The 17,470-nt window shown below is 35.0% G+C and overlaps 1 protein-coding gene across 2 annotated transcripts in view; it reads right to left on the bottom strand.

Annotated features, from left to right (window-relative positions):
• AEBP2 (AE binding protein 2) overlaps positions 1-17,470 on the bottom strand; it is a 69,398-nt gene that overhangs the window by 37,887 nt on the left and 14,041 nt on the right. For both annotated transcript variants that reach the window (XM_049625173.1, XM_049625172.1), the window contains exons 2-3: positions 9,891-10,098; positions 2,140-2,247 (exon numbers count right to left, since the gene is read on the bottom strand). In XM_049625173.1, coding sequence (XP_049481130.1) covers positions 2,140-2,247; positions 9,891-10,098 — 316 coding nt within the window. The remainder of the gene's footprint in view (positions 1-2,139; positions 2,248-9,890; positions 10,099-17,470) is intronic.

The raw sequence follows: 17,470 nt of genomic DNA, 5'->3' as shown, positions 1-17,470 counted from the left end.
ATGCTTATATAGCCTTTGATCCACCCACTCATGTCACTTCGGGGAATTCTTCCTCCATATATATTTACACATGTACAAAATGACACGTATGTTCCAAGATTTATCACTTCAGCACTATTTATAATAGCCAAAGACTAGAAATAACCCAAGTGTCTATACAAATTTGGTTAAATAAACTGAAAGAATACTCTCTAGGAGCAAATATAGAAAGATCTCTAGAATACAGTAAGTTTAAAAAGCAAGGTACACATACATGCAAGAAAGAGGTTAACAGTGGGAGAAACTTGGCATAGGGTATAAGGGAACTTTATAATCCTTGTAATATTACTGTATATCTAAAACTGCTATAAAATAAAAGGTTGATTAAAGAAAAAAATAATAAGGTATATAGGGTGCCTGGCTGGCACAGTCAGTAGAGCATGCGACTTCTGATTTCAGAGATTTGAGTTTGAGTCCCATACTGGGTATGGAGATTACTTAAAAATAAAATCACTAAAAAAAAAAAAATGACAGGGGTGCCTGGGTAGCTCAGTCGGTTAAGCATCCGACTTAATTTCCGCTCATGTCATGATCTCGCGGTTCCTGAGTTTGAGCCCTGCATACAGCTCTGCACTGACAGTGTAGAGACTGCTTGGGATTCTGTCTGACCCTCCCCTGCTTGTGCACGCTCTCTCTCACTCTCTCTCAAAATCAACCAACCAACCAACCAACCAACATTTAAAAAAAGATAGTTAGAAATAAAGTACAGACAGTATCAGTATATAGTTTACTGGATTTTGTGTAAGAAAGAAGAATGAAAATACATATATTGGTTCATAAAGAAATACTAGAAGAATTCACTAGAAACTATTAACAGTGGTTACACATTTGAGGAAGAGGGAAGAAGGAAAGAAAAAAAGGGAGCAAGATTTCTCTACGTAAATAATTTCCTTAAAAATTTTTTTAACTTGGGGCACCTGGTGGCCCAGTTGGTTGAGAGTCTGACATTAGCTCAGCTCATAATCTCATGGTGCCTGAGTTTGAGCCTCGCATTGGGGTCTGTGCTGACAGCTTAAAGCCTGAAGCCTGCTTCTGATTCTGTGTCTCCTCTCTCTGCCCCTCCCCTGCTGGCACTGTGTGTGTGTGTGTGTGTCTCTCTCTCTCTCAAAATTAAACATTAAAAATTTAAAAAAAAAATTTTTTTTAACTTGTTAAAGATTGTCTTTTCAAAATAAACTAACTTTTTTAAAAAGCAGCTCCATAAGAATTACCTCCTTCTCTAATGAAACCCAAGGGACGTTTCTGGCACGGTATTTACATACCAGTAAATTATGGGTTTAACAGCTATTAAAGTTTTCTAAACACAAACTTTTAACCTCTATGGTATATGCTTTCCATAATTACAAACCAAAATATTTTGTTTAATTTTTAATGAAGATAAATGGAAAAACGGTTTTTACAGAACTGGTTCTTCGTACAATTTTTCAGAATACATCCATTTGACACAGTAATTTACAAGTAAACTCAGTAACATGACCTCAAACCTGAGTGAAAGCAATCAATTCCCTTAACGTTGTACAATTTCACTTTTTGGAATTATTAATAATCAGTGTTGTTTGCTAATAAAAAGGCTGAAACCTATAGCAGTGAAAACACACATCACAAGGTATTAAAAGCCACCAATTTTAAAGACATGCATTCAAACAGGTCTGCCCATTAGCTATTCTCAATCCACCCTCCACAGTGACTTTTTTCTGTTCTCCAAATTTTACAAATTGGATTAAATTATCTTTACCTCCATCGCTTTTTTAAATTCCATGTATCTACAGGAATATTTTTAAACATTGCTAGAAGGGCAAAAATATGCCCATTAGGAAATACATCAACCAGGGGCACCTGGGTGGCTCAGTCGGTTAAGCATCCGACTTCGGCTCAGGTTATGATCTCGCAGTTTGTGAGTTCGAGCCCCGCGTCGGGCTCTGTGCTGACAGCTCAGAGCCTGGAACCTGCTTCAGATTCTGTGTCTCCCTCTCCCTCTGCCCCTCCCCTGCTCACGCTCTGACTCTCTCTGTCCTTCAATAATAAATAAACGTTTAAAAAAAATTTTTTAAAGAAATACATCAACTAAAAGTTAAAAACAACGCACATATACTTACTTACCTTAAAAGGTTTGTCTCCACTGTGTGTCAGCATATGCCTCTGTAACCAACTCTGACTGGTTGATGGAGTGTTATATACTTTACAACCTTTCCATAAGCAAACAAATACCTGTTAAAAGAAGAGCCATAATAATTTTCATCACTTATTTCAACAGAGTTTTATTCCTTGTAAGTTCAAATGAACATGCTGCAAGTCTTTAACTGACAGAAAGAGCCATTAATGTAGGAGTCAATCAAAATGCTTAGCATAAACTTCTGAACTTCCAGTATGAAAAGCACAGTGTCAATCCTTTCCCCTTAAGGCTGCTGTCCAATTCCCTCAATGAGGACTGAAAAACCAATCCCAAAGTGTCACTCAGAAGGAAAAATACAAAATATTAACAATATAGCCTTGGAACCAGAACTATACACCATTATTTTGTATTTACTGCATGAGGGAACTAACATGTATTATTTATAACAGGAAAATATAACGGTATAAAGAAATAATGAAAATAAATCAAAATACTCAAATATTAATCTCTGAAGATGAATGTCAGAAAATGAGTATAGTAATTAAATTACTAAGTTAAAATTTTCTGCTCTAGATTCCTTATTCTCATATGCATGCTAATACTTATTTTTATACTGTTCTATTCTTTAAAAATTATTTCCCATTATCTTATGAAACAAAATCTAATACAAAATGTTAAATTAATACAGTTGTAAAAGCAATGGGCATAAGCTGTTTATCATAACAGATCCACATTCTTGGATTCAGGTAATTGAGTATGACTGGGTTTGGAAAATACCAGTCTAACAACTAACAATCTAATCTTTATCATCTTCTTACTAGTGACATATCAAGTTTCTAACTGATTGTATTTCCATCAAACTGAACATTTAAAATTGCGTCCCAACACCAGTAAAAGAAGTCTGAATCCACTGTAGTTATAGCCTTCAAAGAGCCACTTATATATAAGCTCTGTTCTTTTCTAAGGGAAGAGTAATTATAAATAGAGCCATACTTTCAAGACTGTTACAAACTACATGTAGAATAGAATGAAGATACATGCAGAAATGAAGCATCATTAAACAGTTTAAAATAAACTTTTTTTAAAGCCTAGAAAAATCAACAGTCTAAAATAACTGAATTTTTACTCAAAACCAAAGTCATTTTATATTAGATAGGTCTAACAAGGCAATACTGCTATTGCTGTTTGATATGACTGTTTATAGAGTTATCATGTATCCTGATTCCTCTACAGATTGGCTCATTTCTTTCAATTAAACAGACATAGAAATCAAAACATTTCCTCCTTCATATTTAAAATCCTTGACCCTAGTTTGTGTTTATAAAATGATTCCACAAGTTCCCAGAATTCAAAGCTATTTTTTAAAATGAATCCAAAAAAAGGAAAAAATGTTTTCAAAACTACATGAATTGTGTTGTGGAAATTAATTCAATGTTTAATAATCACATGCAGATAATCAGTAGTGCTATCAACTTCCTCCTGACAACTCTGAGTCTCAAATGTTCAAGCAATAAATAGGAATCAGAGATTGATTTAAAATTCTCTCACAAGCCATACCACATAAAGAGAGATGCATTAAAGTAACTTGAAACAAATCTACCATCATTTATGTAATAATTTTTAAAACAGTGAAGAATTCTATCGTCTTAACTCTTAAGCTGAGTTACTCTCAAAGAAACAAGAAGATAAATATTCAAACACTGCCCCTTACATTAGCCAACCACTATATGTGAAAGAAACAACAATCTCTGACTAGCAATTTTTTTTCCTAGAAATAAACACAAATATGGAGACAATGGCAGACTGTAATTCCACCAGATAATAGCCTTCAAGATGAGTAGTTATGGTCCAGACTCTAGATGAAATAATGTCTAGTAACACTATTAGAGCAACACCTTCAGGTTCAAAGAAAAACCATAACCTTCAACCTAATGAATTTTATAGGAAATGGAAGTAAGTGTAAAGAGACCAAAGCTAACTATATTTAGCTATACTGGGGTGAAATATTTAGAAAATAATTTTTGGGTTTGGAGAGAGGGGGAGAGGAAGCACTAAACTTGCACAAAGACAAAACAGGCACTAAAACTCCACACCATGGATCCACAAAAATCACAAAACTGTTAAAAGCTGAATTTCTTTCCCTAATCTATGTTAGGACACCCTTTGATAAAGAGTTAAAATCTGACAGAAGGGTCTTTCTTCAAACTTGAGAGTTTTTAGATGCACAATATGTGAAAAACATTCTCATAATCAATTTTTAGAAACTTCTTCATTGTAAAAATTAACTCTGAAAACCAAACACCACAGGAATCTAATCCAAATGTGAAAGGAATTATTCAAGCATAAAATCTATGATGCTTCCTCTATAATACCTTAAGATGAATTAAGTTCTAAAAAAAAAATGAATTAAGATCTAGCTATATTAATCAGAATACTGAGACATATAGGTACATAGTCTAGTCTCTCATAATAGACAGACTTATATTAGGTTATTAGATGTAACAAAAATAGCACAAAGTAAATGACCTGAATTGTATACAGAGCTTTCATACTTTGCAGCTTTGTAATCCTGGAAGAATCACTTCTTTAAGCGTCTATTTCCTTTCTCATCAAACAGACACTACGAGCACACATTCGCTAACTCCAAAATACAATGAAAATGCAAGATGATACTCTAAACTATTTAACAGAAAAATTGGGTTTATATTAGACACTGGAGGCCCCTTTTCAAAATAACTGCCACCAAATAAATTTTTCTGCCAAACTATCTTTAAAAATCAAATCAAAACACACAGTTATTAAAAGAATACTTGTGGACGTGGCTGGGTGGCTTGGTCAGTTAAGCGATCAACTCCCTGATTTCAACTCAGGGATACCCACATCAGGCTCCATGCTGGGCGTGTAGCCTGTTTTGGATTCTTTCTTTCTTTCTTTCTTTCTTTCTTTCTTTCTTTCTTTCTTTCTCCCTCTCGCTCTCTCCCCTCCTTCTCCCCCAACCCCCATCCCTCCCTGGCTCTCTCTCAAACAAAACAAAACTAAATTAAATTAAATTAAATTAAATTAAATTAAATTAAATTAAATCAGAATATTTTTGGACTACCAAAGAATCTTCAAATTTACAATGACCCAACTAAAGATGTAGAGGTCTAAAATTTCAATTTTATAGGTTTGGGCTTTCTGTTAAGAAGTCCTTTAGAAATCCTCACTCATTCAAACTGTCAACTTTAAGGCAACTCCTCCAAAATGCCCAAAATGAAAAAGACTGGTACAAACCTGAGAACCAAGGGTAGTGTTAAGTGTTCTTCACTTTCATCAATTTCTTTGACCAAATGCAGCAACGTAGTTTTCTGAATTTATTCATGGCCTACACCTTTGACAGCTTGTGTGACAGTATAAAGATACTTGTACTTATCTGGTCACTAACATTTCACACTAAAGTGTGCAAATGATCCATTAAAATTTTCTGTAAGTAAATTGTAAAATCTACTGCAAAAAAAATGCAATGTAACCTGACAGAATCTAAGTATGCATAAGGAAAATTCAGTTAGTAGTAAGGTAAATTAAAATCAGCCAAATATATTCTAAATAGAGCCAGAAGGCAATATAATTTACATGCAGGAGTGGGGGAAGGGGCTGGCTTTACTAAGGAATTAGATTCCTTTTGCAGTAAAATGATACAAAAAGATTTTGTATAAAGCAAGAGATAATACCATCTAAAGTCAGGAAGGGATTGGATGATTTTTATGGATCCCTTAAACTTTCATTTCTTTTTTTGTTTAATGTTTTATTTTATTTTTGAGGGTGGGGGGCAGAGAGAAAGGGAGACATAGAATCTGAAGAGGGTCTAGGCTCCAAGCTATCAGCACAGAGCCCAACGCGAGGCTTGAACCCATGAACTGTGAGGTCATGACTTGAGCCAACGTCGGATGCTTAACTGATTGAGCTACCCAGGCACCCCAAGCTTTAATATTAGTTAGAAAAAAACCAGCTCACTCTTTTACAAAATGCGAACAAAAGAGAAATAAAATATTTTTTACATGTAATTATTGTTTCTAATCAGTTTGTTCTTCCAAGATCTAAAACAACAGCTATCATTTTATATCCTATTATTTTTAGCCACATTAAATGAACATTTTCAATTTTCTCTGCTAAAAGATATTTAATAAAACAGAGGACAAAAATATTTAATAGAACACTCAAATTACAAGAATTAAGTATTTTTCCTTTATTACAAAATCTATGACCAATTTCATGCATGTTTTAGAAGCTATCAGATAGGCAATCAAAACTCAAAGTGACCTCCTAAGATTGATTTCACTGTCTAGTCTCATTCCAATTTAACCCTGAGTGTCATTTTATGTAACGTATAAAGGTAACTGATCTTATTCAAGCCTTTGAATAATACCCTACCATCCCTTCCCCGAAATCTCCTTCAGGCCCTCTGCCCTCAAACACACCAAAGAACATACACAAAAATGAACTTAATAAAATGACACGTGTAAAATAACTCGTGCATCAAGAAACACAAACAGGTTTCTTTCTGGCAAATCTGTTTTTTTTTTTTAATAAGAAATAGTTAAGACGGAAAGAACACAACACTAATGGATATTACTAAACCACAGAAATCCTAGAAGACAAAGTTTCCTGCTTACCAAGACTTCAGTGTATATGAATAGGACACTGGGATTTGAAATGTGATTAATAAAATACCTCATTCTAGTTTTTGAAATCCAATCATGCACAGAAGTATGACCTCAGAACCCGATTCTATTATACCTAACGAAAAAAAGTTTAAAAATGTTTTGCGTCTTTTAGTATTTTAAATAGGAAAAAGTACTTTCATGAGTCTTCCTTAAAAGGCATATTCACTCACGCACGCTCTCTCTCAAAAATAAACATGAAAGAAAGAAAGAAAGAAAGAAAGAAAGAAAGAAAGAAAGAAAGAAAAAGAAAAATTGGGGTAGCTAGATGGCTCAGTCAGTTAAGCATACAACTTCAGCTCAGGTCATGATCTTGCAGTTCGTGAGTTTGAACCCCACATCAGGCTCTGTGCTAACAGCTAGGACCCTAGAGCCTGCTTCGGATTCTGTCTCCCTCTCTCTCTGCCCCTCCCCCACTCATGCTGTCTCTCTCTCAAAAATAATAAACATTTTTTTAAAAAGGTATTTTTTAAAAATTAAAAAAAAAAAAAGGTACACTCACAATCTGGTGTTTAAGTGGTTAGCTTAACTTTTGAAATAGAAGAATCTACCCACTTTGATATATGAAAAGGTCAATGAAGACCCAAACTCTACCCAATTTCAGCCTCCAAATATAATTAAAGTCCATGTGACATGGAAACATAAAAAGCTTAAAGGGGGGATGGGGGGAGAGAGAAGTTTCTAAGCTACTATAGGATGGTTTTGTTTTCCCAGGGTGAAGATTAGAGTGGGATGAGAAAAAGAACAGGAATTAATATAATATAGTATTCAGATCTTGCTAACATACTACTCCAATAAAACCGTCAACTTTTAATAAGTAGAAGCATAAAGTCCTCTAGAGTTACCAATTTTTTCCTCATTTGCTTCTGTTCCATTAAGACAGTTTAACACTTGGGGTAGAAAGAAGAGATAAGAAATCTAAAAAAAAAATTATGTTATGAAAATTAGCTGTTTTCCAGGTGTATGAGGTACCTAGAACAAAGTCATGAAGACAGAAAGTAGAACTGGGGTGCTGAGGAAAGGGAGGAATGGGGAATTATTGTTGAATGGGTACAGATGTCAGTTTGAGATATTAAACAATTCTGGAGATAGACAGTGATGATGGTTGTACAACAATATAAACGTACTTAACGTCAATGAACTCTACACTTAAAAACACTTTTTTTTTAAAGTTCCCTTCAAAGAGGCCATATAAAAAAAAAATTAAAAAAAAAGATGTCCCAACCAACATCCACTCTATTTTAAGCACAAAACCAGATCAAGATTTCCTGTTACATAGTTGTACAAAGTTTTCAAAGTTTCATTCATACATTGGTATACAGACTGAAAGCTTGATCTATAGGCCAATGACTGATATGTAAAAATAATCTGAGTGTATTTTCTCTATTCTCTAACATTTGTAGTTTAGCAATTAATGTCCTTCAAAGATCAGGCCTCCTTTCTGTGGTCAAAACAGCATTAAGCTTAAAATTAGCCAGAGAATCCTATTTTTAATAAAGTAATTTTATGAGTAAGTATTTGAGAAATGACACGGGGGGGGGGGTCATTTCAACAAGTTTATACTTATTGTAGATATACCAAGACTTCATGCCTTGCTCTATGACATAAGGTAAATATAGCTGCCGTGACTACATGATAGATTCAGTCTGCACCTCGATTCCTTCTGTAGATCCTTCAAGAGCTGAAAACATTCTCATAAGGCTATGTACCAACTCCTCAATGTGTAAGATCTAAGACTTAGAAATGTGAGATTTTCCCACACCTACTACACGAAGCTCAGTAACCTTCTACATAGTTCATGATCCTATATATAGTTGCTAAATCAAGTGACTAAAAAAGCATCATGCCATGACTCAAAAGACTCAGTGATATATACCGAATGATATCAAGTACTGGCTCACAAAAAACAACTCTATAATAACTAGGAAACCAACTTGGTTAACATAGCTCACAATAAAAATCTGATATATGTAAGAAGGGAAAAAAGACTGTTACAAAAGTAACCTAACCACTGAGCTGGGTTGGGTTAAGCGGGGAAAATACCATATGATGGGCAAATTTCTTTAATACACTATCTGTTGTCTACCTAGACATCACAAAATTCAAATCTAGTAAGACAAATGTTTACTTATCAAATTTCAATAATCAAAAAATTGCTGATACATTACAACATACTGTGACAACGGCAAAGATTTCTTAAAAGATTTCAATGCACAAATACCACTGGTTACAATGTGAGAGATGCTTATATGGTTGCATGTTTTTAAAAAAGATCAATGCAATCTAACTATCAATGCAACCTTGGAAACAGCTACCCACTCACTTAAACCATAATGATCCTAAACCATTTTAGTATCAGTAGATCTCAACAGTGATGGCAAGCTGATAGGAAATATGTGGCCTAAAGATTATCTGTACTTAACAATGTGACATTAATTTCTGGAAAGTGCACTAAAGTGTGGTTAACTATTCAAGACAAACCTAGATAAAATTGAAAAAAGTTGTAAGTAACATTATAATACTTTGATCCATTACACTTTGACTCACCTAATTTGCTTAGCTCTTAAATCACTATCCAATAAAAATTATATAGACTGACACAATTAAATTTATTCCTAAAAAGGTATAGGTCAATACTCACTAACCAGAACTTCCTATCTAAGCCAGCTCTGTTAAGACCTGGGAAAAGATGATCAATTCTCATTCACAAATAATGACTGCAAGCCATCATTTAACAGAACTGTTTATACTAATCCTGTAGAAAGTCTAATATTACCGTTGTATTTTAGAAAACTGAATTTCTTCGCACTGTATTTTAGAAAGTCTAATCTCTTCTAAGAGCAAATTAAAATCCAACACATATGTTCATTTGATCCTATCAAGTTATGTGGGAAATAAATGAAAAAAAATTGAAAAAAATAAAGCCTGTGTAAAAACAATCTCAAATTACTTAAAAAAAAAAAAAAACCTAGCTAGCGATTACAAATTAATAAAACTAATAAAAACAGGGAGTGAAAAAAAGAAATGACAAAACCAACCCCTCCTCGCTGACCATCTACATGTATGGAACGGATGTGATCTGCCAGATCTGGACTAGAGTTGAAGCAAGCCTGGCACTGGTCCCAACAACAATTATAGGCAATATTTTTGCTTGAAGAAGTAGTGCTTCCTTGTCCATTCATCATTGCTGGAGTTGAACGCCCACTGGAAATTGTGCTGTCTACATCCATTATAGTACTGCTTATGCTACAAAAGAAGAAAAAAGGCTGTGTTATTCCTAGAAATTCACTAACATGAATATGATCTTATACTTAATTAAGATTACTACTTGACATTCTGCTCCATACAAAGCATACTAAACCATATTTTCTATTAGAAAACAACACTGCTTTGAAATCATTTAGTTGGCAATAAAGTGCAAATCAAGGCAAAAGAAAAAAGAAATGCTGGTACCTCAAAACCAGATATGGGATAATTTAAGTAACTTTTGGCAGACATGAACTCAATACTATAACCTACAGAAAGCAAAGCAAACACACACACACACACACACACACACACACACACACACACACCCCCCATACATATAGCTCCTCAAATTTCAGCCCTTGCATAGTTCTGAGAAGCACAATAAAGTAATAGAGTTATAGTGTCCAGCTATAAATAATTCAGAACCAAGAGTATGTTTACAATTCTGCAAATCACTTGTTAATCCATAATCATTTCCTCTATTCACTAATCTAAGAATACAACTGCTATCATATCCTACTTCTCTCCATCTCAAAAAAGTTGGGAAATTGTGCAATATTTTCCCTTCTAAATAAACAAGCAGAAGAGAGAAAACTGGGTGCAATAAAAAGTTTCTCCAATTTTACCAAAGTCCAAATAAAATGTCTTTTTCTAGACCTCAATTTTTTTTTTTTGCTAATCTCTATCCACAAAAAAAGGACTGAAAAAGCCAATCTTTTTTTATTTTTTATTCACTAAACTAAGTATAACATATTAGTGACACTTTTATTTACTAAGAAAATTACATACTAGTAGAAATAAAAGTAAAAAAAAAAAAAGAAAGAAATGAAAGTAATAGAATTTTGAATGCTCAAAATTTCTCATCTTAATAAACACTTTTTTGCCTTCCTTTCAAAAGCAATTCATTTAAGGGGACGGCTGGCTGGCATAGTCAGTAGAGCATCTGACTCCTGATCTCAGGGTTGTAGGTTCAAGCCCCATGCTGGATGTAGAGATCACTTAAAAATAAAATCTTTTTGGGGCGCCTGGGTGGCTCAGTCGGTTAAGCATCCTATTTCAGCTCAGGTCATGATCTCAAGGTTCAAAAGTTCAAGCCCTGCATCGGGCTCTGTGCTGACACAGCCCAGAGCCTGAAGCCTGCTTCGGATTCTGTGTCTCCCTCTCTCTGCCCCTCACTCGCTCACACTCTTATCTCTCTCTCTCACAAATAAACAAAAAAAAATTTTTAATAAAATAAAAATAAAAATAAAATTTTTAAAAAATTAAAAGCAATTCATTAAAACAATTTTTTTCAGTATCTTCCCAACAGAGACTACAGGAAAGTAGCTTCAACCAGAGGGCTCAACAGTAAGAATGTTTGCACATTAAATCCATCAAAAGCTATTTATTTATCTGCTTGCAATCTAAGTACCAATAAATTATGAAAATTATATTAACTTTTAAGGAGTATGTTCCCGACTCCCAAGTTTTTACTACAGAAAATTTCAAAGACACAGAAAAGTTATATAAATTTGAACTTAATTTACATTTTGGGGACACCTGGCTGGCTCAGTCAGTACAGCCTGCGACTCCTGATCTCAGGGTTGTGAGTTCAAGTGTCATCTTGGGTATAGTGATCACTTAAAATAAATTTTTTTTTTAATTTACATTTTGTCCTACTTGCTATATGTAATTTGTTTTTCTCAATCATCTGCAAGTTGCAAACGTGATACTTCAACCACAATCACTTCAGCACACACCACCTAAAAATAAGAACATTTATCTATAATCACAACTTCATTTGCTTATATGTAAGAGTCAAAATAAAGTTTAACTTATTAAAGTAAAAATGATTTGTGTCTGGGGGTAGCTCAATCAGTTGAGCGTCAGACTCCTGATTTCAGCTCAGGTAGTGATCCCGGGGTTATGGGCTTGAGCCCCGCGTCAGGCTGCAAGCTGAGCATGGAGCCTACTTGAGATTCTCCACCTCCCTCTGCCCTTCTCCTGCTAGGGCTCTCTCTTGAAATAAATAAATACATAAACTTTAAAAAAAAAAAGTGTCTAACATCCAATGCACCCATTTAAAAAGAGCTAGCAAAAATGTTTTTTTTTTTTTTTAATAGGATGCTTCAGACATGAAAAATGTCTGATTCCCCTTTAAAGAATATTCACATGCTTAAATTCATCTGGCTATCTACCAGTCAATGTAAGTTCTAAATTAGAACTTTAAAACTTCATTCTAAACTTTGTAATCTTGGGGCACCTGGATGGTTCAATCCATAGAACATGCAACTCTTTATCTCAGGGTTGTGAGTTTGAGCCCTACGTTGGGTGTAGATATTAAAAAATTTTTCTGTAATCTCTATTAAGTTCTCAAATGCAAATAAGCTTGGTTATCTGAATACTTAGTCATATTTTTTGCAGGAATAAATTGTGAGTATGGCGTTTTTTCTATACAGAAATACATTATTTTTATTTGGGCCCTAGAAATTTCAAGTTTCATGAGGCCCTTAACCCATGAAACAATCACCTATTTTCCTAGATTTCATAGATTTTAAAACATTTTAACTGTAAAGCTCATACTTTTATAAACCATACTAATTAATTAACACCAAAGGCAAATAAAATATTAATAGTTTTCAGTGGACAACCAACCACACTCAAATTATAAACCATCTTAGGAAAAGAGATTAATCTCAATGATCTATTGCAATGCAATCTCTAAGGTATAGCAAAGTGTAACACACACACACACACACACACACACAAACACACAGGGTAGTAATGCTCCAATTTCCATATCCATACCTAGGCCGGGGAGGGAGACAGATATAGACATGGGTGTTCTCTCAAGACAAAACTTTTGTTGTTTTTTTGTTTTTTAAGGCAAAACTTCCTTTGAAGGATACACAAAACATCATCCATGTTTTTTTGGAGGGGCAGATGGAGGATCAGAAGGAGAGAAACTTTCACTATAAATACCTTTTTGTATCACTTTTAACCACATACCTGTACTGCTTTTATGGAAAAGTCCAAACTTAGTTGAAAATGAAACCAATTTTCCTTAAATTGGACAAAGGCCAAGAGACTCATAATAAATCCAACTAGCAATATACAGTCTATCTACATAGTGCTTAATGTACTTTTGTTTATTAATCTTACCATAGAAGGGGAACCTTGTAACTGCAAACATCCATATACACTGAAGATCATGTAATCAGTCTATGTGCAGTATCACTGAAACACAAGCCTTCATGTGGATACAAATCCTCATAAAAAGACAGTATAATGCTGATATTAAGAATATGAACTGTGTCTATCATTGGCAACTGAGCTGCATATGCAGTGGCAGAGGTGGTAAGGGACAGACCTCATGCCCTGGAAGACTCAAGAGACCTTCACATATGTGCAGCATACCACAGAGCCTCCCAAAGCCTAGCAGGGCCAAATGGAGTCCTGCTGCGTAGCCCCTCTTAGGCTCCTGCAAATTCTAGGAAATGTCCAAATCCTAAGCCTCCAGGATCCCTTTTGGCCCTAGATCCATGCTGGAATCTATGGTTTTCTCCACTCCTAAAACAAAAAGGCAACAGTCCTGACGTGGGAGAACAAAAGAGACAAGTTATAGTTAATTTTTTATTTTGACAGGACACTGAGCTAGATATAGATCCCATAGAAACAGTGTCCTTCCTCCTGTAACAGTAAGATAACAAGATGATCTGAACTAGAAGAAGACATTCCACCTGATCCTGTAATATTCCTAGGATCCTACATATTAACATTTTTCATTCACTTAGTTCTCCTTCCCAGTGAACGCCTACTAATTCTGTAAAATGTGAACAAAAGCAGCTTAGTATTTGGAAGGAAACCTAAGCCAGAAAAAAGCACTCCTACTATTCAGATAGTTACAATAATCTAATGCAGTGCTTCTCAATTTAATATTCTAACAATCACCTGGGATCTTATTATGTGCAGATACCAATTTAGTGAATTTTGGGGTAGGACCAGAGATAACTGTATTTTTCTTTTGAGATACTGTATTTTTAATAAGCACCTACTTGTTGATGCTACTACTACAACATTTTGAGTAGCAAGACTAAAAGATCTTTTACTATTACCCAAGTAAGACAGGTCAGACTATCTCATGAAGTGTGTGTCTGATACTGCACAATCACATAAACTAAAGCATACACAAAAACAGACACACACACACACACACACCCTGTGATAACACATAATCCATAAGTTTCAAAAAAAAAAAAAAGAAAATCCCACACGATGTTAGAAATTCAAACGCAATATTTAGGGAAGGACAGGAAGGATTTTCAACATAACATTTTCTCTCTTTTCCATGGACCCTTTTCCTCTTAAGAAACTACCCGGCACACCAGCCATTTCTACCATAACATCTAGAGTAAACTACATTGCTATTATGAAAATTATTTCCTCTGGGGGCACCTGGGTGGCTCAGTCGGTTGAGCGTCCGACTTCGGCTCAGGTCATGATCTCACAGTTTGTGAGTTCGAGCCCTGCGTTGGGCTCTGTGCTGACAGCTCAGAGCCTGGAGCCTGTGTCTCCCTCTCTCTCTCTCTAGGCCCCTCCCTGCCCCTGCTCACACTCTGCTTTCTCTCTCAAAAATAAATAAACATTAAAAAAAAAAAATTATGTCCTCTGGGAACTCAAGGGCCAACCAATACACGTAAGAATATACCCTTCTTTGAGAACTCAAATTACTGTCAAGCAAAACATTTGTGTGGCAGACATAACCACAGCCATCAGGGTTGCCAACTTTAAAAAGCAAAGGGCAGATTACTAATGACAAAACACAGGAATAGAGGAAGCAATACATGGATGTTACATTATCAAGATGGAGGACAAGCCCACGGTCTAAATGCAACAGAATAAGAAAAGCTCACTGATATAGTTTCAGATTCCACATTGCAAACATTGTAAAAAAACTATCACCTGTCAAGTTTGGGTGTATAATCAAATAGCCACACAATTAATCTAAAAAGGTTATTAAAAGACTCCTTCCGGGGCGCCTGGGTGGCTCAGTCGGTTGAGCGGCCGACTTCGGCTCAGGTCACGATCTCGCGGTCCGTGAGTTCAAGCCCCGCATCAGGCTCTGGGCTGATGGCTCAGAGCCTGGAGCCTGCTTCCGATTCTGTGTCTCCCTCTCTCTCTGACCCTCCCCCGTTCATGCTCTGTCTCTCTCTGTCTCAAAAATAAATAAATGTTAAAAAAAAATTAAAAAAAAAAAAAAAAGACTCCTTCCTTTTCAACTACATATCTGTATGAGGCCAGTCTTCACATAGTTCAACCAAATCAACTCACTACAACAGACTGAATGCAGAAGCAGATATGAAAAACTAGCTGTAAAGTCAGATATTAAAGATGTTAAATATAAAACAACATCGCTCTTCTATTTTTTTAACAGTAAAAGTTATTTTACATTAAGAAAATACTATGTAGGGGTGCCTGGCTGGCTCAGTTGGTAGAGCATGCAACTACCAGCCTCAGGGTCTTAAGTTCAAGCCCCACATTAGGCATGAAGCCTATGTGAAAGAGAAAGAAAGAAAGAAAGAAAGAAAGAAAGAAAGAAAGAAACATATAATTGGTTTATTTTTAATGTTTCTAAAGTTCTTGGTTTTAATTTCTAATCCTATAAGTTTATTGATAAATATAACCCACATAAACAAAAGCTCTTTAATTTTTTTTAATAACTTTTAACAGGTTTATTGAGATATAATTCATATTCCTAAATACTTAAGAAAGCAAAGGAGTTTTTAAAAGTAAAATGTTCAAGAACCACTGTTCTGGTGCAAAGTTTAAATGACTCTCTAAAATGTACTGGAAAGAGTAGGTTTCTGAGCTGGAATATTTTTGTTTTATTTGGAGTTTAATTCCTTAATTGGAAATTGAATCTGAGATCCAATGGGTAGAGAAGCCTTATCAGGAGCCTTCTTTTCACCTGTGAGGAAATTCATTTTACTATGGATTCTCCTTGGTATCTTTGGGTCCTTTTCTTTCTCCTGCTCTTGATTACAAGGCTACTGAAATGTCTAACTTTATTTTTTTTTTAATTTTTTTTAATGTTTATTTATTTTTGAGAGAGAGAGAGAGAGAGAGAGCAAGCATGAGTGGGGGAGGGGCAGAGAGAGAGGGAGACACAGAATCCGAAACAGGCCCCAGGCTCTGAGCTGTCAGCACAGAGCCCAACGCAGGGCTTGAACTCACAGACAGCGAGATCATGACTTGAGCCGAAGTTGGACGCTCAACCGAATGAGCCACCCAGGTGCCCCTAAAATGCCTAACTTGAAAGAAGAGTTAGGAACAGAGACCCGAATGGATATGGGTGTATAATTTGAATTTAAGTATAATTTACTCTCTTCACTCAAAAAAAAATTAAAACATCAGAATTTCCTATAAAATATGTCATTCATTAGCAAAGTTGCAGGTCTGTACTATAGATTTAATTTAGGCCTCCACATGTCCATTTATAAAAAATTAGATCTGTAAATCATACCCTTATGCCTTACCCAATTAAACACCTTCCAAGAAGACCAGTTACTTACTATGTGCTCTCCTCTCCTGGGGAGCTAATAACAAATTAAAGGGTTGACATAAGACAATTATTAAGAATTTTATAGCTTAAGTTTGAGGTTCTAGTCACTTCTGCATTTGTGATATAAAGACAATTATTAGGTAATGGTGTTTTTCAAACAAAATTTCCATACTAGTAATCCCCTTTCATAGCTCTTGATCAGCAGAACTAAAGTGTAGTACATGGAGACTGAAAGACAAGCTGCCCATATCTGCAAGTCAAATTTTCAAGACTAAGCAGCCAAAATAGAACAAGGAAATTCTGTTTGAATACTGACATATATTTGTAACATTCACAAACCCTACTTCGAATTTAAATTTACTTAAAAAGTTATACTGTTCTGAGTGACTTTATAAATTAATGTAAAAATTTTGAGATTACAAATACTAAATACTAATAAAATACCATTTGAACATGTCTCAGGCACTGGAGTTCCACACAAAAACTCATTTGGGGAAAAAATTTCATCCACTACTCAATCTATAAATTGTTTTTAGACTGTTTATGTTCTCAACAGTCCTTAAAATTATGGAACTACTAACTATGAAATGAATGGCATTTTACATTAAAAAGTAAGAAAACGGGCAGCTAGCTGGCTCAGTCAGTACAGCATGCAACTCATAATCTCAGGGTCCTGATGGTGTAGAGCCTACTTTAAAAAAAATTTAAAAAAAACCAAAAAGTTAAAAAAAACCATAGAGCTGTATTACATACAGAGTAAGAGACATCAAGGATAAAAGGTACCATAAACTTAAAAGAATGTAGTAGCAAGGGGCGCCTGGCTGGCTC

The sequence above is a fragment of the Panthera uncia genome, chromosome B4, assembly GCF_023721935.1.
Source record: "Panthera uncia isolate 11264 chromosome B4, Puncia_PCG_1.0, whole genome shotgun sequence".
Taxonomy (NCBI): domain Eukaryota; kingdom Metazoa; phylum Chordata; class Mammalia; order Carnivora; family Felidae; genus Panthera; species Panthera uncia.
The sequence above is the reverse complement of the archived record's forward strand: the minus strand, read 5'-3'. Positions and strand labels throughout refer to the sequence as shown.